We start from the raw sequence: 23,838 nt of genomic DNA on the forward strand, positions 1-23,838 counted from the left end.
GCTACGCCGTTTAGCGATCAGGTTAATCTTTTATTTTTTTTATTGATAGATCAGGCAATTCTGAGCGCAGCAATACCAAATATAGGTATGTTTGAATTTTTTTTTATAATTTTATTTTGAATGGGGTGAAAAGGGGGTGATTTAAACTTTTATTTTTTTCATAGGTTCACTTTAAAAGTGTCACCCCCTCCAGCCATTTTTAAGTAAAAGAGCCACCTTGTGCAGCACTAATGCTGCATTCCGTCAAGGTGGCTCTTTTATTTAGCGTCCCTTCCACCGCCAAAATAATCGTTTTTAAAATTGGTCAGACATGCCTGATATTTGTCAGGGGGCAGGGCTTTCCCCCCTGGGCACATAGCCTCACATACGTCAGTCATGTTCAGCTCTTGAATTTGGCGCCTCCTCAGCGTTCATTTTTTCTGCACCTGCACTGTAATATTCTTTCAGTGGTGCAGCAGGACCGGTGATGACGTCAGCACCATGTGACCAGAAGGGGCAGAGCTCAGCAAGCAGTGGTGCCAGCAGTGCCTGTGATGACGTCAGCACCATGTGACCAGTAGGGGCGGAGCTCAGCGAAGCAGTGGGTGCGAGCAGGACCTGTAATGACGTCAGCACCATGTGACCAGTAGGGGCAGAGCTAAGCAGGGCAGCGGTGCAGCAGGCACGAGAAGAAGAAATGAACGCTGAGGAGGCGGCGCCAAATTCAAAAGCTGGACATGACTGACGTATGTGAGGCTATGTGTCCAAGGGGGAAAGCCCTGCCCCCCTGACAAATATCAGGTATGTCTGACCAATTTTAAAAACGATTATTTCTGCGGTGGAAGGGACGCTAAATAAAAGAGCCACCTTGACAGAATGCAGCATTAGTGCTGCACAAGGTGGATCTTTTACTTAAAAATGCCTGGATAGAGTGACAGGTTCACTTTAAAAACATTGTTTTAAAACTTTTGGCATGCTTCAATAGTATCCATGGGAGGCTAGAAGCTGCCATAACCCGGATCAGCTCTGCTACATACAGGCGATGATCAGATCGCCTGCATTTAGCAGAATTGATGACTTGCTATGTCCGCCGACCACCGGGTGGTGCTCATAGCAATCCGGCAGTGACAACCATAGAGGTCTCCAGGAGACCTCTGGTTGTCATGCCAACCCATCAGTGACCCGTGATCACATGACGGGGGTCACTGATGGGCGAATTTCCGAGTTTGACAGTGGAATTTAACTGGTTAATAGCCGATGGTGGATTGCGATTCCACCCGCGGCTGTTCTGGGTACATGTCAGGACTGTTTCACATTTCCGTTTTTTGACATCAGTCAAAATACGCCAGTTTCAGAAAAAAACGGATACGCCCCTTTTTTTGGCGGATCCGGTTTTTTTTTGTCCATAGACTTGCATTAGCGGCGGATTTTGACTGATGGTCGTCCGTTGTCTCCGGTTTTTGACGGATCCACCTGAATTGTAGCGTCTCCCGGGCATATGCCTGGTAGATTTCCTTTGTCAAGTGTCTGTCTCTCTCGCTCTCTGACCGCGGTTCCCTTAAATTTCATCCACTTGCCGACTACAGCGGATCCGTCTAAAAACGGGTCCAGTGGCATCCGTTGGGGTCACAACGGAAACGGATCCGTTTTTTCACATTCTGGCGGATTTTAACTGACCACAAATGACGGAAATGTGAAACAGGCCTCAGCTGTTCAAAAGAACTGACATGTCCCTGGAAAGATGTGGGCCCTCCGCCGGAGCCCACATGAAAGGGAGGGAGTTCGACATCGGTGCAAATTTACGCCCGATGTCAGAAAGGGGTTTACCACTTAGATGTTGCTGTTGCGATTGAAAGCGACATTTAAAGGGGTTAATCGATCCCGATCAATTGCAAAACATAAAACTGTCACCCGCGTAATTTTCGGTCCCTGTGGGACGCTATCCACTTATTTCTCACTGGCGTCTTAAAATGGCGCTGAGAAATAAGGCCCTTAATTACCCCAGTTTTAATGCGTATCGGTCATTAAGGGGTTAAAGGAAGGTCTATCAGCACACAATGACTGTTCAAAACAAGTACAGTCCCTCGGCGCACCGTGACGTGATCAAACATTTTCAATAAAGCTTTCCACCTACTCGTTTTTCTTCTATCTACACTCAACTCTTCTTTGACAAATAGCTCTGGCCTTATGGAGGCAGAAATGGAAAAGAAGTAGGTGAGAAGGTGTGCTGAAGGGTGTACGGAGCGCATGTGCTTGGCTTCTCAGATCCATTCAGTCCCACCATTCAACATCAGAGACGCTCTCACAAATCACTTAACCATCTGCTCACTCTTTCTATCCTCCTTCTCCTAGTTGCAGGAGACATTGCTCCCAACCCTGGTCCCCCATGTTATAGAAAGTCAAACCCTCCAACTGCAACACTCAGAAACCCCTCTAATCATATCAATATTCCCTGCCTGCCATCTGGCTCTCTTAATTGTGCACTTTGGAATTCTCGCTCAGTGTGTAACAAACTCTCCATCATTCATGACTTTTTCCTTTCTTATTCTCTGCTGCTCTTTCATATGGTCGACTACACTTCTCTCATACCCCAAGATTAGACAATAGAGCAGGTGGAGGCGTTGGTCTGCTCCTATCACCAAAATGTACCTTTCAGGTTATCCCTCAAGTACCCTCACTTGTCTTTCCCTTCTTTTGAGGTCCATGCCGTCAGACTCTACACCCCCTTCTCCATGCGAGTGGCGGTGGTATATCGTCCTCCCGGCCCCTCCCATCAGTTCCTGGATCCACATTTTCTCTCCTGTGACATCCCTACCCTCATCATGGGCGATTTCAACATCCCCATTGCTCTTCCCCTCTCCCCATCTGCTACTCACCTTTTATCTCTAACCTCCTCATTTGGCCTTTTACAGCTTACTAATTCTCCAACGCATGAAGACGGAAACTCCCTCGACTTGGTCTTCTCTCGGCTTTGTGTAGTGGATGATTTTGCAAACTCCCCTCTCCCGCTCTCTGACCAAAACCTTCTTTCATTCTGTATCAAGAACTGCCAGGCTGCTCAGGTCACCCCCACTGTCCATATTTATAGAAACATACAGGCCATTAACACTAAGAAACTTATGAAGAACTTGCAGTCTTCATTGGCCCCTATCTCCTCCCTCTCATGTCCTCATTCTGCATTGAAGCATTACAATGAAACACTTCAAAGTGCCCTGGATGAATTTGCACCTCCTATACATAGAACACCACAACACAGACGGCGACAACCCTGGCACACCCTGCAAACACGTTTCCTGCAGCGGTGCTCCAGGTGCGCCGAACGTCTGTGGAGAAAATCCAACCTAACCGAAGATTTCATCCATTAAGTTTATGCTTCGAACAAACAACACTGCCCTTCACCTCTCAAAACAAACCTATTTCAACACCCTCATCACTTCACTGTCCAATAACCCTAAACGTCTCTGACACTTTTCATTCTCTACTCAACCCAAGAGTACAGGCCCCAACCACAGAGCTTCGAGCCGACGATCTGGCCAATTACTTCAAAGAAAAAATTGACCAGATTCGACAGGAAATTATCTCCCAATCCCCTCATACCATGCACTGTCCTCCCTCCCCCACTGCATCTAGCTCACTCTCTGATTTTGAACCAGTCACAGAAGAAGAAGTAAGCAGGCTCCTTGCATCTTCTCGCCCAACCTCTTGCACCAGTGACCCATTTCCGTCACATCTACTCCAGCCCCTTTCCCCTGCGGTCACCCCTCACCTAACTAAAATATTTAAACTCTCTCTCTCTTCTGGTATCTTTCCCTCCTCATTTAAGCATGCCGTCATACATCCACTACTTAAAAAACCATCCCTCGACCAAAATTGTGCCGCTAACTATAGACCTGTCTCTAATCTTCCCTTCATCTCTAAACTCCTGGAACGCCTGGTCCACTCCCGTCTTATCCGCTATCTCTCTGATAACTCTCTTCTCGACCCTCTCCAATCCGGGTTCCGCTCCTTACACTCTACTGAAACTGCCCTCACTAAAGTCTCTAATGATCTACTAACAGCTAAATAAAATGGTCATTACTCCATGCTAATTCTCTTAGATCTCTCTGCAGCATTCGACACTGTGGATCATCAGCTCCTCCTCACTATGCTCCGTTCCATTGGCCTCAAGCACACCGTTCTCTCCTAGTTCTCCTCCTATCTCTCTGACCGCTCCTTTACAGTATCTTTTGCCGGTTCCTCCTCCTCTCATCTTCCCCTTACTGTTGGGGTTCCTGAAGGATCAGTCCTAGGCCCCCTCCTCTTCTCTTTGTATACTGCCCCTATTGGTCAAACAATCAGTAGATTTGGTTTCCAGTACCATCTCTATGCTGATGACACCCAACTATACGCTTCTTCTCCTGACATCACGCCAGCCTTTCTAGAAAACACTGGCGATTGTCTAAACGCTGTGTCTAACATCATGTCCTCACTATATCTGAAACTGAACCTGTCAAAGACTGAACTCCTTGTGTTTCCTCCCTCTACTAATGTACCTATACCCGACATTGCCATTTCCGTGTGTGGTTCCACTATTACTCCCCAGCAACATGCCCACCGTCTTGGGGTCATACTTGACTCCAAGCTTTCCTTTGTCCCCCACATACGATCACTGGCTCGCTCTTGTTATCTGCACCTCAAAAACATTTCTAGAATTCGACCTTTTCTTACTTTTGACTCTGCAAAAACTCTTACTGTTTCTCTTATTCATTCTCGTCTCGACTATTGTAACTCTCTTCTAATCGGTCTCCCTCTTACCAAACTCTCCCCCCTCCAATCTGTCTTGAATGCTGCTGCCAGGATCATATTCCTCGCCAATCGATACACCGATGCCTCTACCTTGTGCCAGTCATTACACTGGCTACCCATCAACTCCAGAATCCAGTACAAACTTATTACCCTCACCCACAAAGCTCTCCATGGCTCAGGACCACCCTACATCTCCTCCCTTGTTTCAGTATACCATCCTACCCGCGCTCTCCGTTCTGCTGATGACCTGAGGTTAGCATCCTCAATAATCAGAACCTCCCACTCCCGCCTCCAAGACTATACACGTGCTGCGCCAATTCTTTGGAATGCACTTCCCAGGTCAATACGAGTAGTCCCCAATCCCCACAATTTTAAGCGTGCCCTGAAAACGCATTTATTCAGACAGGCCTATCACCTCAACACATTAACCTAATCTATCCCTGTGTGGCACAGCCAAAAGTTTTACCATAACTAGGTTACCTGCATCATATTCCCACATGCTTTATGCATCCATTAGCCCTCTGTGTCTGTACTGTTACACACTTAACATTATAGCTGGTCCATACAATCAGGGCAACTGTTACCACCCACCTTTCGTGTCTCCCCTTATTTCCTCAAAGACTGTAAGCTTGCAAGCAGGGCCCTGATTCCTCTTGGTATTTGCTATAATGTATGTGATTATTGTTATGCTGTAATGTCTATTGTCTGTACAAGTCCCCTCTGAAATGTAAAGTGCTGCGGAATATGTCGGCACTATAGAAATAAAATTTATTATTATTATTCTTCTCAGTGATTTTGTGCTGACAGGTTCCCAGTCAGTATTTCTGCTATTTTTTATGGCAAAAGTGGCACAGTGTAGCACAAAAATGAAATTCCCTTGCAGTTCTAACCTTAAATATAACTTAACCCCTTTCTGCCATATGACGTACTATCCCATCCATGTGCCCTGGGACTTAATTCCCAGGGACGGGATAGTAGGTCATAGCGATCAGCAGCGCCCACGTGGTGAGCGCCGCTGATCGCGGCCGGGTGTCAGTTGATTATCACAGCTGACACCTAGCACAATGTGTCAGGGGCGGTCACGGACCGCCCCCGACACGTTAACCCCTTGTACACCGCGATCAAACACGATCGCGGTGTACCGGGGGTTAAAGGGAAGCATCGGCAGGGAGGGGGCTCCCTCCGTGCTTCCCTGAACCCCCACAGCAGCGCAATGTGCAGCGCTGCTGCGGGGGGCTCTTTCCCTACAGGCCCCCGGATCCAAGATGGCGACGGGGACCTTCGGGGGCCTGTAGGGAGCTGACTTCCTCAGTGCCTGCAAAGCGCAGGCATGAGGAAGTCTGCGTCTATGCCTGTGACAGATCGCTGATCTGTCACAGTGATCTGTGATGTGACAGATCAGCGATCTATCACAGGACAGTGATGTCCCAACTGGGACAATGTAATAAAGTTAAAAAAAAAAAAAAAGTGTAAAAATAATCGCCAAATAAATTAGTAAAAAAGAAAAAAAATATTCCCTAATAAATTCATTTTTTGAAAACGAAGCAAAAAATAATGATTATCATACCACCGAACAAAAAGTGCAATAACGCGCGATCAAAAAGACGCATATAAATATCCATAGTACCGCTGAAAACGTCAGCTTGTCCAGCAAAAAACAAGCTGCCATACAGCGTCATCCGCACAAAAATGTAAAAAAAAGTTATAGCTCGCAGAATAAAGCGATGCAAAAATAATTATTTTTTTATATAAAATAGTTTTCATTGCATAAAGGCGCCAAAACATAAAAAAAAGACCTAAATGAGGTATCGCTGTAACCGTACTGACCCGAAAAGAATAAAACCGCTTTATCAATTTTACCGCACGCGAAACGGTGTAAACGCACCCCCCCAAAAGAAATTCATGAACTGCTGGTTTTTGTTCATTCTGCGTCCCAAAAATCGGAATAAAAAGCGATCAAAAAATGTCACGTGCCCGAAAATGGTACCAATAAAAACGTCAACTCGTCCCGCAAAGAATAAGACCTCACATGACTCGGTGGGTCAAAATACGGAAAAATTATAGCTCTCAATATGTGATGCAAAAACTATTTTTACAATAAAAAGCGTCTTTTAGCGTGCGACAGCTGCCAAACATAAAAACCAGGGCTGTGGAGTCGGAGTCGGAGTCGTGGAGTCGGAGTCGGAGTCGGTGCTCATTTTCGTGGAGTCGGAGTCGGAGTTGGAGTCGGTATAAAATGGACCGACTCCGACTCCTAAAATATATAATAAATTGGGTACAGTAATTCAATGCACGATGTGCTGAATATTTTTTAATAGGAGTTTGGGAAAGTTATGAAATGTCCTATAAATGGCTGTTCTATTCCTGATCTAAGGCTACATTCACACACAGCGTTTTTCCTGTGTTTTTTGAGGATACGTTTTTCCGCTGCAAAAGCTGATCATCTTTTTAAAAAACCGCATCACCTGAAAGGTTTTTGAGCTCATAGATAATGTTTTCAATAGCAAAAGCAGATTAGAAATCTGCTCTATCTATCCATTTATCCATATCTGTCTATCCATATCGTATCTGTACCAAAAAGAATGAAAACCGGGTAGTACACCAATATATATTCTGTTCTATCTAAATATCTTGATTATTGGATCATAAAAATGATTAAATGTCTGAGGTTCACATTGTACTACAATAAATTTTTCACTTAAATATAAGCAATATGTGTGGGAGTCGGAGTCGGAGTCGGTGTAAGGGAAATTGAGGAGTCGGAGTCGCAGGTTTGGCTTACCGACTCCACAGCCCTGATAAAAACCGCCATAAATAGTAAATCAAACCCCCCCGTTATCACCCCCTTAGTTAGGGAAAAATAATAAAATAAAAATAATGTATTTATTTCCATTTTCCCGTTAGGGTTAGGGCCAGGGCTAGGGTTAGGGCTAGGGTTAGGGCTGAGGTTAGGGTTGGAGTTATAATTGGGGGGTTTCCACTGTTTGGGCACATCAGGGGCTCTCCAAATGCAACATGGCGTCTGATCTCAATTCCAGCCATTTCTGCATTGAAAAAGTCAAATGGTGCTCCTTCCCTTCCAGCTCTGCTATGCGCCCAAACAGTGTTTTACCCCCACATATAGGGTATCAGCATACTCAGGACAAATTGCAAAACAACTTTTGGGGTCCAATTTCTCCTGTTACCCTTAGGAAAATAAAAAATTAGGGGCAAAAATATTTTTGTGGAAAAAAATGATTTTTTTATTTTCACGCCCAGGCGTTATAAACTTCTGTGAAGCACTTGGGGGTTCAAAGTGCTCACCACACATCTAGATAAGTTCCGTGGGGGGTCTAGTTTCCAAAATGGGGTCACTTGTAGGGAGTTTCAATAGTTTAGCTACATCAGGGGCTCTCCAAACGCACATGACACCCGCAGACCAATCCATCAAAGTCTGCATTCCAAAACGTCACTACTTCCCTTCCGAGCCCCGACGTGTGCCCATTAGGGTGACCTCAAAAAATCGATGTCGGAATTTTGTCCGTCTGGACCCCACAAAACGATTCCCCTTTCCAGATATTGAGATAGCCAAAATTTGAGCTCGATCAAACGACGTTAACCCGTGCCGCTCGTCGCTCAAAGTTTGAAAAAATCCAAATTGAGGTTTTTTAAGATCTAGGTATTTTGCATAGTCTGTTAGACTATAAAGAATGTGACAACAACATTGCAGAAATAGCCCTGACCAAATTTTCAAACCATTTTTGGTATTTGAATGCAGAGTTGGTGGGATTATCGTTTTTTGATCCCACCGATTACAGACAATGAAAAGTTGTTAATGGCTAATAAATTGCTTAGAGAAAACCAAAAGCAAAACACAAAACAAATATCCTGGAATAAAAAAGTAAAAAAATATATTGCAAAAACTGCATGAAGGCAGTAATAATAGTAATAATAAGGGTATTTAGTTAACATAATTTTGATCAAAATAATGTAGAAGCCATCCCGCCACGTCACGGCAACCCTTGTGGGACAGTCCTAACTCTTGTATTTAAAACCTTTCCACTTGTCAAGTGACGTAAATGTGAACAAGGACAGAGGGACTGAACCACCAGTAATAGTATAGGCCAGACAGGATGGATTTTCCAACTCAGAAACAGGGCGGTCACACCCTTATATGCACAGAATGCACAATGAAACAAATGAGAAACTGGGTCTGAGCAGAAAAAGTAAATTAATGTGCATGCAAAATGTAATTGCATATGAACACATGACCTTTACACAGAGAAAACCAAAAGCAAAACACAAAACAAATATCCTGGAATTTTTTTGTGTTTTGCTTTTGGTTTTCTCTGTGTAAAGGTCATGTGTTCATATGCAATTACATTTTGCATGCACATTAATTTACTTTTTCTGCTCAGACCCAGTTTCTAATAAATTGCTTAGTAGCACAGATGAACCATCAGAGCATGCTAGGGTTGTAAAGCCAAAAGTTAGGAAAGAAAAATTAAAAGAGGTAGGAAGTAACCGACTTTAACGACCTTCTGACAAAAGATGAAGAACAAAAGCAATATGTCCTGCAAGTTGTAAGCAAATGCCGAGCATTATATTCTGACGTTTCAAAAACTACTTTAACAAAAGCTCTAGAATAGATTAGATACAGTCATATGTTAAAGTTTGGGCACCCCTATTAATGTTAACCTTTTTTCTTTATAACAATTTTGGTTTTTGCAACAGCTATTTCAGTTTCATATATCTAATAACTGATGGACTCAGTTATATTTCTGGATTCAAATAAGGTTTATTGTACTAACAGAAAATGTGCAATCTGCATTTAAACAAAATTTGACCGGTGCAAAAGTATGGGCACCCTTATCATTTTCTTGATTTGAACACTCCTAACTACTTTTTACTGACTTCCTGAAGCACTAAATTGGTTTTGTAACCTCATTGAGCTTTGAACTTCATAGCCAGGTGTATCAAATCATGAGAAAAGGTATTTAAGGTGGCCACTTGCAAGTAGTTCTCCTATTTGATTCTCCTATGAAGAGTGGCATCATGGGCTCCTCAAAACAACTCTCAAATGATCTGAAAACAAAGATTATTCAACATAGCTTTTCAGGGGAAGGATACAAAAAGTTGTCTCAGAGATTTAACCTGTCAGTTTCCACTGTGAGGAACATAGTAAGGAAATGGAAGAACACAGGTACAGTTCTTGTTAAGCCCAGAAGTGGCAGGCCAAGAAAAATGTCAGAAAGGCAGAGAAGAAGAATGGTGAGAACAGTCAAGGACAATCCACAGACCACCTCCAAAGACCTGCAGCATCATCTTGCTGCAGATGGTGTCACTGTGCATCGGTCAACAATACAGCGTACTTTGCACAAGGAGAAGCGAAAGAAGCCGTTTCTGCAAACACGCCACAAACAGAGTCGCCTGAGGTATGCAAAAGCACATTTGGACAAGCCAGTTACATTTTGGAAGAAGGTCCTGTGGACTGATGAAACAAAGATTGAGTTGTTTGGTCATACAAAAAGGCGTTATGCATGGAGGCTAACAAACACAGCATTCCAAGAAAAACACTTGCTACCCACAGTAAAATTTGGTGGAGGTTCCATCATGCTTTGGGGCTGTGTGGCCAATGCCATCACCGGGAATCTTGTTAAAGTTGAGGGTCGCATGGATTCAACTCAGTATCAGCAGTTTCTTGACAATAATGTTGCAAGAATCAGCGACGAAGTTGAAGTTACGCAGGGGATGGATATTTCAGCAAGACAATGATCCAAAACATCGCTCCAAATCTACTCAGGCACTCATGCAGAGGAACAATTACAATGTTCTGGAATGGCCATCCCAGTCCCCAGACCTGAATATCATTGAACATCTGTGGGATGATTTGAAGCGGGCTGTCCATGCTCGGCGACCATCAAACTTAACTGAACTGGAACTGTTTTGCAAACAGGAATGGTCACAAATACCTTCATCCAGGATCCAGGAACTCATTAATAGCTACAGGAAGCGACTAGAGGCTGTTATTTTTGCAAAAGGAGGATCTACGAAATATTAATGTCACTTTTATGTTGAGGTGCCCATACTTTTGCATCGGTCAAATTTTGTTTAAATGCAGATTGCACATTTTCTGTTAGTACAATAAACCTCATTTGAATCCAGAAATATAACTGAGTCCATCAGTTATTAGATATATGAAACTGAAATAGCTGTTGCAAAAACCAAAATTGTTATAAAGAAAAAAGGTTAACATTAATAGGGGGGCCCAAACTTTAACATATGACTGTAACTATGTAAAATTATCAACTCATGTAGGTTAGCGTGCTCTGATGGTTCATCTGTGCTACTGAGCAATTTATTAGCCATTAACAACTTTTCATTGTCTGTAATGGTGGGATCAAAAAAACGATAATTCCACCAACTCTGCATTCAAATACCAAAAATGGTTCGAAAATTTGGTCAGGGCTATTTCTGCAATGTTGTTGTCAAATTCTTTATAGTCTAACAGACTATGCAAAATACCTAAATCTTAAAATACCTCAATTTGGATTTTTTCAAACTTTGAGCGACGAGCGGCACGGGTTAACGTCGTTTGATCGAGCTCAAATTTTGGCTCTCTCAATATCTGGAAAGGGGAATCATTTTGTGGGGTCCAGACGGACAAGATTCCAACATTTTTTCCCCCCCATATGAGATCCAGTCACCCTAGTGCCCATACAGTAGTTTTCTCCCACATATGAGGTATCAGGGTACTCAGGACAAATTGGACAACAACTTTTGGGGTCCAATTTCTCCTGTTACCCTTGGGAAAATAAAAAAAAATGGGGACTAAAAGATGATGTTTGTTGAAAAAATACGATATTTTTATTTTCACGCCCGGTCGTTATAAACTTCTGTGAAGCACTGGGGGGTTCAAAGTGCTCACCACACATCTAGATAAGTTCCTTAGGGGGGTCTAGTTTCCAAAATTGGGTCACTTGTGGGGGGTTTTCACTGTTTAGGTACATCAGGGGCTCTCCAAAAGCAACATGACACCCGCAGACTATTCCATCAAAGTCTGCATTCCAAAATGTTACTACTTCCCTTCCGAGCCCCGACGTGTGCCCATACAGTAGTTTTCTCCCACATATGAGGTATCAGCGTACTCAGGAAAAATTGGACAACAACTTTTGGGGTCCAATTTCTCCCTGTACCCTTGGGAAAATAAAAAAATTGGTGACTGAAAGATCATGTTTGTGGAAAAAGACGATTTTTTTATTTTCACGCCCGGTCGTTATAAACTTCTGTGAAGCACTGGGGGGTTCAAAGTGCTCACCACACATCTAGATAAGTTCCTTGGGGGGTCTAGTTTCCAAAATGGTGTCATTTGTGGGGGGTTTCCACTGTTTTGGTACATCAGAGGTTTTCCAATCGCGACACGGTGTCCGATCTCAATTTCAGCCAAAAACGTCAAATGGCGCTGCTTCCCTTCCGAGCTCTGCCATGCGCCCAAATAGTCATTCACACCCACATATGGGGTATCAGCGTACTCAGGACAAATTGCACAATAACTTTTAGGGTCCTGTTACCCTTGAAAAAATAAAAATTGGGGGTGAAAAGATCATTTTTGTGGAAAAAATATGATTTTTTAATTGTACCGCTGTACGTTATAAACTTCTGTGAAGCCCTTGTGGGTTCAAAGTTATCACCACATATCTAGATAAGTTCCTTGGGGGGGTCTAGTTTCGAAAAGGGGGTCACTTGTGGGGGGTTTCCACTGTTTAGGTACATCAGGGGCTCTCCAAACGTGAAATGGCGTCCGATCAGAATTCCAGCCAATTTTGCATTGAAAAAGTCAAACGGCGCTCCTTCCCTTCTGAGGTCTGCCATGTGCCGAAAGTATTAAGTTACGTACCGGCAACGGTATTTTTCGGAAGCCCATGACAGCACCACGAGAGAGGGGATCCGCCCTTTAGGAACAGGAAACCTACAGATACAAAAAGGGCGGCACCTCTCCCACGCATCAGTTGGTTTACAGAGCTTGAGAGGCTACCATGGTTAGTACACAACATATAATATATACAACCTATCTACCCTATATAGCAGAAATATATATATATTTTTTTTTTTTACACCATCTCCCACATACCATAAATTGTGGACAATCTTCTAAAGGAGTGCACCCCTATATGTGAACAAGGGAGGGAACTAAGGGTGCTGTCATGGGCTTCCGAAAAATACCGTTACCGGTACGTAACTTAATACTTTATTCGGACTCCCATGACAGCACCACGAGAGAATTACAGAGATGTAAACTAATTTAGGGCGGGACTACAGCCTGCAGCACCCTTAGCCCGAAGGTGAGATCTGAAGAGGCACCCATATCTAATCGATAGTGGTTAAAAAAGGTGGAAGGAGATGACCAGGTGGCCGCCTTACATATCTGATCAATTGACACTCCAGATCTTTCTGCCCAAGATGATGCCATGGCACGAGTGGAATGCGCCCTCAGGTTCTGCGGAGCCGGACCTCCACCTGCTGTGTAGGCAAGAGAGATAGCCTCCCTAATCCACCTCGCTAATGTGCGTTTTGATACCCTACAACCTTTCCTGGGACCTTGGAAGGATAGGAATAATGCATTCTCCTTCTTCCAAGGATCCGTGGCTGCTAAATATTTAAGTAAGCATCTCCTAATATCTAATGCCTGAAGTTTTTGCTCCTTAGGGTTGGTCGGATTAGGGAGGAAGGAAGGCAGAACTATCTCTTGTGTCCTGTGAAATTGTGATGCTACCTTGGGAAGGTATGCTGGATCTGGCCTTAGGATTACTCTATCCTGTAAGAACTCTGTGTAAGGGGGCAATCTGGAAAATGCCTGTATGTCGCTCACTCTACGTGCGGATGTTATCGCCACCAGAAAAGCTGCCTTAAGAGATATAATCTTTAATGAGGCCGAATCCAGAGGTTCAAATGGTCTTTCTGTCAAGGCCGTAAGGACTAAATTTAAGTCCCAAGGTACACATCTGTCTTTGTGTATGGGTCTCGATCTAGCCGCTGCTTTGATGAACCTTGCTACCCAATAGTTATTGGCAATATCACATGCAAACAAGGCCCCTAAGGCTGAAACTTGTACTTTTAATGTACTTGTGGAGAGACCCAATTCGAGACCCTTCTGGAGAAATTCCAGAATATGTTTCGTGGGAATTCCGTCTCTGGCGTCAAACTGAAAGGTGGACAGGAATCGCTTCCAGGTCCTAGCATAAATGTTAGTGGTAGTCAATTTCCTGCTTTTTAGGAGGGTATCAATTAACTTCTTGGAGAACCCTCTATCCTCTAACAGTGACCTTTCAAAGACCACGCCGTCAAATGGAGTCTCGCTACTTGTGGGTGGCTGACTGGCCCCTGGTAGAGGAGATCCGGAAGGTTCGGCAGCACCCAGGGATCGCATACAGACATGGTCCTCAACCATGCAAACCAGGTCCTCCTGGGCCAAAAGGGGGCAATTAATATGACTCTTGCCCGATCTTCCCTGATCTTCCTTACTACCAGAGGTAGAAGATTTAATGGCGGGAAGGCGTATGCCAGAGAAAAGTTCCATCTTATCAGGAGGGCGTCCACTGCTAGTGGATTTTCCCTGGGATTCAGAGAGCAGAACGATTTTTCTTTTCTGTTTTCTCTGGTGGCAAAGAGGTCTACCTCTGGCCGACCCCATCTGCGGACAATCTGGTGGTAAATATCCCTGTTCAAAGCCCATTCTCCTTGCTTTAGAGCCTTGCGGCTTAGAAAGTCTGCCTTTACGTTGTCCTTTCCTCTGATGTGGAGCGCCGTCAAAGATAGAAAACTTCCCTCTGCTATTTGAAGGAGACGTTCTGTTGTCCGCATCAGGGCGTCGGAGCGGGTTCCACCTTGGTGGTTGATATATGCTACCGCTACCTGGTTGTCCGAGAGTATCCTCACGTGATGGCCCTGTAGGTACATAATGAGTTTTTTGACTGCCTGCTCTATCGCCAATAGCTCTCTTTGGTTGGATGAGATCTCTGTATACGAATCCCACTGTCCCTGTACCACTATGTCCCCCATATGGGCCCCCCAACCGAAGGGACTAGCGTCTGTGGTTATAACACGGGTTATCTGCGTTATCCAGGGCACCCCTGAGGCTAGGTTCTCATCATCGAGCCACCATCTAAGCGATGTGACAGTCGAGGGGCTTAGCAACAGTTGACCTTGTAAGGAGTGTCTTAAGGCCCTGCTATTAAATAGGACATCCTTCTGAAGGGCTCTAGTATGGAATTGTGCCCACCTAACTGCTGGGATGCACGAGGTTAGAGATCCCAACAGGGACATGGCCTGTCTGAGGGTCATAGAAGGATTATCAACCGCCCGAAGAACCTGCTGCTGTATCTTTTGCATTTTATCCAATGGCAACAGACACTGCTGAGTTTCTGAATTTAATAGTAAGCCTAGAAACTTTTGTATTTTTGAGGGCTGGAGTCGGGATTTCTCGTAGTTTAATATCCATCTGAGGTTTTCTAACCTGGACTTAGCTCTTTCTATCTGGGATGTACAATGGCCCCCTGATTTTCCCACAATTAAAAAATCATCCAAATATGGAACAATCAGGATGTCCACCTCCCGTAAATGCGCCATCACTTCGGCCACTATCTTTGTAAATACCCGGGGCGCTGCAGAGAGACCAAAGGGAAGGGCTCTATATTGATAATGACGGACTGTGCAGTCTATTGAAACCGCCACCCTCAGGAACTGCTGGAAGTCTGCATGGATAGGTACATGATAGTACGCATCTTTCAAATCTATGACTGCCATAAAACACCCTTTAAACAATATTTTTATTGTCGTATTGATGGACTCCATCTTAAAAGTACGGTTCACCAAAAACTTATTAAGGAAACGTAAGTTAATGATCGTTCTAAATGTCTTATCAGGTTTTTGGATCAGGAATAAGGGAGAGTAGAACCCTCTTCCTCTCTCAGCTTCCGGAACTTCTATCAGGACGTTTTTCTGGCATAGGCTCAAGACCTCCGCTTCTAAAGCTGCTTGTTCAAGGGGTGAAGATCTTAAAGGAGTGGATTTAAAGGTATCCCGCGGGACCTGGGTAAACTCCAATCTAAGCCCGGTGGATATTACATTGCGCACCCAGTCACTATTTGTAATCTGTGACCATGCCGGAAGGAAGGATGATAGTCTACCTCCCACGGGAATTGCTAGTCATTGATTCTGTCTCTTTTGATCTCTAGACGAGCATCTAAACATGTAGCCCGTACCTCTTCTCCTTCTATCTTCCCATCTGGGACGGTCTCTAGTAGGCGAAGAATTGGGCCTTCTCCCCAGACGGAATCTCCTTCTACCAAATGGGCGTCGGTAGGATGTAGGCCAGAGATTTGGGAATTTTTTCTTGTCGTCCCCAGCCTTCTCAAGCAGTTCGTCCAGGACTGCGCCGAACAAATATTCCCCCTCACACGGAATAGTACAAAGCTTCGCCCTGGTCTGAATGTCTCCCTGCCAGCACTTTAGCCACAGGGCTCTACTAGCCGCATTAGAGAGACCTGCTGCTCTGGCTGCCATTCTTACTGCATCCGCCGAGGCATCTGCTAGGAAGGCTGCTCCCTCTTGGATTGTTGGTAGGGCCCCAAGAATTGTTTGTCTTGACGTACCCTGTTTTAATTGTGACTCCAACTGGTCCAACCAGACCATCATGGACCTGGCTGTGCATGTTGACGCCACTGCTGGTCTTAAGGAACCGGCTGCCATCTCCTAAGTATTCTTAAGGAAGGTGTCTGCCTTCCTGTCTAGGGGATCTTTAAGGGATCCCATGTCCTCAAAGGGCAGCGAGGATCTTTTCGATGCCTTTGCAATGGCCGCATCTAATTTGGGGGCCTTGTCCCAAGTATTTACTGCCGGATCGTCGAAGGGATATCTGCGTTTGAGGGCTGGTGGTAGCGACCCTCTTTTATCCGTTTTTTTCCACTCTCTGTGGATTAGATCCTGGATCTTCTGATTTAACGGGAAGACTCTATGCTTCCTCTGCTCCAGCCCCCTGAACCTGACATCCTGCATGGATAATTGGGGCTTAGGCTCCTCTACTTCCATTGTCCCTCTGACTGCTTTGACCAGCTTGTCTACCCGGTCAAGAGGCAGACAAAACCGCCCAGAGTCCTCTTCTCCTGAGGAGAACGAGGGAGATGAAGCCTGGGAGTCTCTACTTCTCCTCCATTCTGCCGAGGAATCGGACTCCACCGGGACCCCGCCCTTTATTGTTTCCGGCTGGGACAGTGACTTTAGGGTTTCCTTCATTTCTGCCCTAACAATGTCTCTCAAACTCGCTGCTACTGCGGGCGACTCTTCCGCCACTGTCTGCTGAATACAGGGGGGGCACAATCTTTTGGGGCATGAGTCCGGTAATGGGCATGCACAGAGTGCGCATTCCCTGTGTTTAGTTTTACTTGAAGCCTTATTCCCCTAGAATAAAGCACAGAAGGGGGGCCCCGTCACTGAGTGAACTTTCACGAAGATCACTTACCAGTGCCACTCTCAAGTACCGGAGGATGAGGGGGATTCTTCTCAGACGATGCTCCTGTTTGCTTAGAGGAGCTTTTATGGCTGGCTGCTGCTGCTGCCGCCGCTGCCGTTCTGTAGGATCCCATCCCTTCAGGAACAGGAAACCAACTGATGCGTGGGAGAGGTGCCACCCTTTTTGTATCTGTAGGTTTCCTGTTCCTAAAGGGCGGATCCCCTCTCTCGTGGTGCTGTCATGGGAGTCCGAATAAACAGTGGTTTCCCCCCACATGTCAGGTATCAGCATACTCAGGACAAATTGCACAATAAAGGCCCCGTCACACTAAGCGACTTACCAGCGATCCCGACACCGATATCAAGGTGTCAGGATCGCTGGTGAATCGCTATGTGATCGCTGGTGAGCTGTCACACAGACAGCTTCACCAGCGATCAGCACAGCGATGCCGAGTGCCCGGCATCGCTGGCCATCGCTGTAAAAATAGAATCAAAATAAAAAATATAGTTATTCTCACCTTCCGACGTCCCGTTCAGCCATCCAGCCTCTCTCCACGCTCCGGTCCCTGTGATCCTTTGCGAGAATGACCGCGAGATGTCACGGTCTCGAGGGATAACAAAGTCTCGCGGTCATTCGTGCAAAGGATCACTGGGACCGGAGCATGGAGAGAGGCCTGAAGACTGCGCGGGACATCGGAAGGTGAGAATTACTATATTTTTTATTTTTTTTATTATTTTTTACACCTGATCGCTGGTCTCCCGCCTGTCACGCAGCGATGCGTGCTGGCCAACGGGAGACCAGCGACCAAAGAAATGTCCAGAGGTTTCTTCCAGCGATCAGCGATACCGGCAGGGGGGCCGCTCGCTGATCGCTGTCACACACAGCGATCTCGCTGGTGAGATCGCTGTTACGTCACAAAAGTTGTGACTCAGCAGCGATCTCGCTACCGAGATCGCTTAGTGTGACGGGGCTTTAACTTTTGCAGTCCAATTTCTCCTGTTACCCTTGGTAAAATAAAAAAAATTGAACCTGAAGTATTTTTTTTGTGAAAAAAAGTTAAATGTTCATTTTTTTTTAAATATTCAAAAAATTCCTGTGACGCAGCTAAAGGGTTAATAAACTTCTTGAATGTGGTTTTGAGCACCTTAAGGGGTGCAGTTTTTAGAATGGTGTCACTTTTGGGTATTTTCTATCATATAGACCCCTCAAAGTGGCTTCAAATGTGATGTGGTCCGTAAAAATAAAATGGTGTTGCAAAAATGAGAAATCGCTGTCAATTTTTAACCCTTATAACTTCCTAACAAAAAAAAATTTTGGTTCCAAAATTGTGCTGATGTAAAGTAAACATGTGGGAAATGTTATTTATTAAGTTTTTTGTGTGCCGTATCTCTGTGATTTAAGGGCATAAAAATTCAAATTTGGAAAATTGCGAAATTTTCGCCAAATTTCCATTTTTTTCACAAATAAACGCAAGTTATATGAATGAAATTTTACCACTAACATGAAGTACAATATGTCACAAGAAAACAATGTCAGAATCACCGGGATCCATGAAAGCATTTCAGAGTTATAACCTCATAAAGGGACAGTGGTCAGAATTGTAAAAATTGTCCCGGTCATGAACGTGCAAACCACCCTTGGGGCTTAAGGGGTTAAAGTTTGACAGCAATTTATCTGCAGACAAAAGATATTTCTTCAACTAATTTATCAATGATATGGCCGGAATCTAAGTAGCTAAAATGTTGTTCCTGTACCTGATCGAAAAGCTGAGTGCCATCTATTCCAGCTGCCTTCATGAGTTCCTCTTCTCCGCCAGGATGGTATTCCATGTAAGGAGTGATATTATACACCAATCCTAAATAATAAAGCATACACATATTAACAGGCATTCATATTTCCATCAAAGTTCACCCCTTAATGATTAAACGGAAAAAGGATCTATACGTAAAGGTGGGAACAATATTCTAAATGATTGGGACAGTAACATTTCACATTTATAAACTGCCCATACACTATATAGACATTGCTTACCAACACTGACTGGAACAAGGAGAAGGATTCTTTGCTCTTTTTCTTTAAAAGGTAAAATGATCTACTTTGCAGAAAATTCCATAAGATTTCTCGGACATAAAATTGTGTTAAACAATTGGTTCCTTTATTTGCAGGAGAATCCTGATAAGGCTATGTTCACACGTCGAGTTTTAGCTGCGTTTTTTTTCTGCAGGGCAAAACCTGCTTTTTTGGCAGGAAAGCAACAGATTTTGCTGCGTTTTTGCACTAATGGCCTTCCTATAAGTGAAAAAATGCTGCAAAAATTGATGGCAACGTTTTTTCTGCATTTTTGCTTCCTAAGGCTGAAAAAATGCTACAAAATGCGGAGAGAAGGGACATGCTGCTTCTTTCAAAAACACAGCAGTTTTCTAATTCAGGGAGGAATAAAAAACTGTGTGCATGAGATTTCTGAAATCTCAGACTTTGCTGGTTCTGTAAAACACAGCTTAAAATTTGCATTAAAAGACGCAGCAAAAACGCAACGTGTGAACATAGCCTTATACGGTAAAGGGCTATTGCAGTCTTCAAAAATCATCATCAATAACCAGCATAGGTGATCATTTTTAGTTTGGTGCAAGGCTTACTGCTGAGAACTCCATCAACTATGGCCAGGAAAAATTGAATCGAGAGACGTGCGCTTGCCTACCCATTCATTGTCTGTAGGAATGACTATGATGTTTGCCAAGCGAAGTTCTCCACTATCTTTGTGAGTGCCATGGGCTTTGAAAGGCATGGCATGACAGGCCATGGGCATACAGGGCAAAGAATAGAGAGCATAGCGTAGAGATCTTAAAACGACCACCTATTATGTTGTATTGTAGTATGGGTAATCTGGAACAACCTTTTATAACTACTTGAAGAGTCAGTGTTTTGTTAATAAAAGTAGTAATAGTCTATTTACTGGAGCAAAGCTCAATTTGGGATCAATTTATATATAAACCTACTTAAACACTGAAATAGGTAAAGTCTGTGAATTTTGCACCACTCCAGGAGCTTTTTCCAATTGCAGAACTGCAGTGGTGCTACTAATGTAAGGCCCCTGCATTTAGTCTTATAGTTACCATACGCTGCCTTCTGCTGTTATCCGAGCCGCTCTAGTCAGTCTCCATAAGTTTGTGACCTACTGGATCAATCCAGTGCTTACCGGAACAAGCCCAGAGATCACTTTTCAATGCAAGTCTATGACAGCCCCGTTCTGGCTCTCCTAAATTTTGCCTTGACTTGAGGGCTTGTGATCATTACCTCAGGCTTCAGGTAAGTCAGGAGATGCGGTCGCCGGGACGCGGCGCAGTACCGGAGTGGCACCGGGAAGAGCTGAAGAAGGTTAGTGGTGATTATAATATTAGGTGCAGAGACCTTACGCCATTTAGAACTTCCATAGCATTGAAATTAAAAAAAAAAAAAAAACAAAACAAAACAAAACACTGGAGTGGTGCTTCAAAGGGGAAAAATGCAAAACAAGAATTTGTTTCATGTTTTATGCACTAGTACACTTACAGAGGTTCCCCCCCCCCCCCCCCAAAGTGCAATATACTCTAGGAATGGCATGTTTTTAGGCATTTGCTAAAGTCATGAAAAAAAAAAGATTCAGAGTGTGACCAAAAGATTGGTTGCAAAATAAGCATGGAATACTTTTTTTCCCAAGCAGGAAAAAAAACCACTGCAAGAAAGTGTGTGTGTGAATGTAGGCTTATCAAGAAACTCTGAATCAGTTTGCATAAAGAACAAAATCTATATTGATGTGGGTTCAACAAACATGTTAGTGCATCATTAGTCATATTTAACTCCATCTCTATGATTGTTTCAGCTGAAATTTGCCATGAACAAATCAGGACTAGAAGCAATGGGATGAAACTTAAAGGGGGAAGATACAGATTAGATATTAGAAAAAACTTTTGGACAGTGAGGGTGATCAATGAGTGGAACAAGCCGCCACGAGAGGTGGCGAGTTCTCCTTCAATAGAAGTCTTCAAACAGAGGCTGGACAGACATCTGACTGGGATGATTTAGTGAATCCTGCTTTGAGCAGGGGGTTGGACCAGATGGCCCAGGAGGTCCCTTCCAACTCTACCATTCTATGATTCTATGAGGAAGCACAGTGGCTCAGTGGTTAGCACAGCAGCCTTGCAGAGCTGGAGTCCTTGGTTTAAATCAAATCAAGAACATCAGCAAGGGGTTTCTATCTTCTCCCCATGTCTGCGTGGGTTTCCTTCCACACTCCAAAGACTTACTAATAGTCAATCTAGATCAGGGGTGGGCAATTAATTTTCCCAAGGGGCCACATGAGAAACTGGCACTGCTGTGGAGGCCAGAACCAATAGGCTGAACTTATAGGGGCGGTCAGAAGCCAAAGGTGAATTTCATATTAAATGTATATCTATTCAGTGTAATAATCTAATCTTACTTTCTAATATACTTCAATGAAAAAATCCCTAATGTATCCTCTATATTCTGATTTCTTGTTTTTTTTTTTTGTTTTTTTTTTGTTTTTTTTAACGTCCCATGACATTTTGTTTGAAATTCACCAGTGCATGCTGGGATTATGGGATACTCGTATGAGCGGTCATCAGGGGGGCAGAAGCTGCGGTCACTGCTTCAGACTCTGCACCCTTTCTGAAATTAGGCACCATCAGTGATGTCTGTTTTGGAGGCTCGGACAGTCCTGCTCACCTGATAATGCTTGGATTGTAAATTCTGGCACATTCTCAATATGAGTTTTCTGTGCTATATTCCTTTGAATGCACAGTGACAGTGCGCTCCCTTGCTGGCTCTAAGAAGAGATGACCCGGCAGGGACCAGTCCAGTCTCTGAAACAGATTAGCTTCTTTTCATGGTGGGGAAAGCAGCTGTGGCAGTGACCGCAGCCTCTGCCCCTAATGACGTCCCATGTGAGTACCCCAAAATGCACTGGGATTCTCAAACAAATTTAATTGGAGGTTAAAAAAAAAAAAAAGTATAGAGGGAAAGGTAGAATTTTTTTTATTTGAAATATATTAGAAAAGTGATTAGAATATTTAATTAAATTTAGTATGAAAGTCACCTTTGGTTTTAGATCACCCTTAAATTCTGCATAATATTAATTTTATCTCTTTATAAAAAGCAGTTGCTTATTTGATTAAGTTTACATGAGCGTATAAAAAAAAATCGTTATTTTCATCCAGAAAAAGACAATTTTCCATTTGTATTGTCAACCGTATAGCATCCATTTTTATACATCAGAAGTGAATAAAATTTACAAAATACAGTGTCCATCGTTAGTAATGGAAGTGCAGCACAGTGGCTCAGTGGTTAGCACTGCAGCCTTGCAGCGCTAGGTTCAAATCCCACCAAGGACAACATCTACAAGGAGTTTGTACGTTCTCCCTGTGTTTGCTTCCCTCCTCCTGTCCTGACGCTCTGCCTCCTGCACAGGTTTCGCCAGCTTTCTCTGCAAGCCAGGAACTGAGCAGCCCCGCATCCACCAATGAGAAGACGGGGACAGGGCTACAGTTGCAATGACGATTCTGAGAAAGATCAGTTTTTCTACAGCTGTCTGGCTGTGTCAGCGGGCCGCACAGGAACAGTGAGGGGGCCGGATGTGGCCCGCGGACCGCAATTTGCCCAGGCCTGATCTAGATTGTGAGCCCCATTGGGGACAGTGATGATAATACCTGTAAAGCGCTGTAGAATTAATGGCGCAATAAAAGTGATTAATATAAAACGGTCCATGAGATAAATGTATCATGAAACAACACGGTCATCTGAACAGAACTATTGACGGTTAGTGTGGATTACTGTGTTGGGTATAAAATGTGACATTATTTCTTTGTGGGGCAAATGGGAGCACTTTTACTGTGCGGTCACCATTACCATTTGGGGTAGAGTACAGGCTATAATTATCTTTATTTTTTTATATAGCGCCAACATATTCCGTAGCGCTTTACAGTTTGCACACATTATCATCACTGTCGCTGATGGGGCTCACAATCTAGGCTATGTTAACTTATTGTCTTTACACAATAACTCTGTGGGATTGGGAGAGTCAGTGGAAGGCCAGGTTTTCATGTTAGCCATTTATTTTTTGCTGCATGTTATTTGGATATCTACACTACTGAAATTAATTTGCCTTTAAAAAAAAAAAGAAAAAGTTTGAGCAGCAGCAATGTCATGCATAAACAGCTCTGGCAAAAATTAAGAGACCACTGCAAAATTTTCAGTTTGTCTGATTTTTCTCTTTACATTTTACTCAAAAATATACCTATAAATTGCTCTTTTATTCTATAAACTACTGACAACATGTCTCCGAGTTTCCAAGCAACAAATTTTGTAATATTTTTCTAAAAATGAGAAATGGTCAAAATTAAATAAAAGTTCATAATTATTTAGATAAAATGAAAACCTGGCACTCAACTTAATGCTTAATGTAACTTAACACCAGTACAAGTGGTGTTTACCCACGTTCAGGAGGACAAGGCTGCGCTGATATTTTCAACTATTAAGATTATCCTGCGTTACAGCAGCATTCTGACCATTTGATTACTGGCGTTATCAGTGAA

At 43.7% G+C, this 23,838-nt stretch overlaps 1 protein-coding gene across 4 annotated transcripts in view; it reads right to left on the reverse strand.

Annotated features, from left to right (window-relative positions):
• Nucleotides 1-23,838, reverse strand: part of CYB5R4 (cytochrome b5 reductase 4) — a 415,380-nt gene that overhangs the window by 338,539 nt on the left and 53,003 nt on the right. For all 4 annotated transcript variants that reach the window (XM_073589653.1, XM_073589651.1, XM_073589652.1 and 1 more), the window contains exon 3: nucleotides 19,006-19,106. In XM_073589653.1, coding sequence (XP_073445754.1) covers nucleotides 19,006-19,106 — 101 coding nt within the window. The remainder of the gene's footprint in view (nucleotides 1-19,005; nucleotides 19,107-23,838) is intronic.

The sequence above is a fragment of the Dendrobates tinctorius genome, unplaced genomic scaffold, assembly GCF_039654945.1.
Source record: "Dendrobates tinctorius isolate UK_male_01 unplaced genomic scaffold, ASM3965494v1 ptg000111l, whole genome shotgun sequence".
Lineage (NCBI taxonomy): Eukaryota > Metazoa > Chordata > Amphibia > Anura > Dendrobatidae > Dendrobates > Dendrobates tinctorius.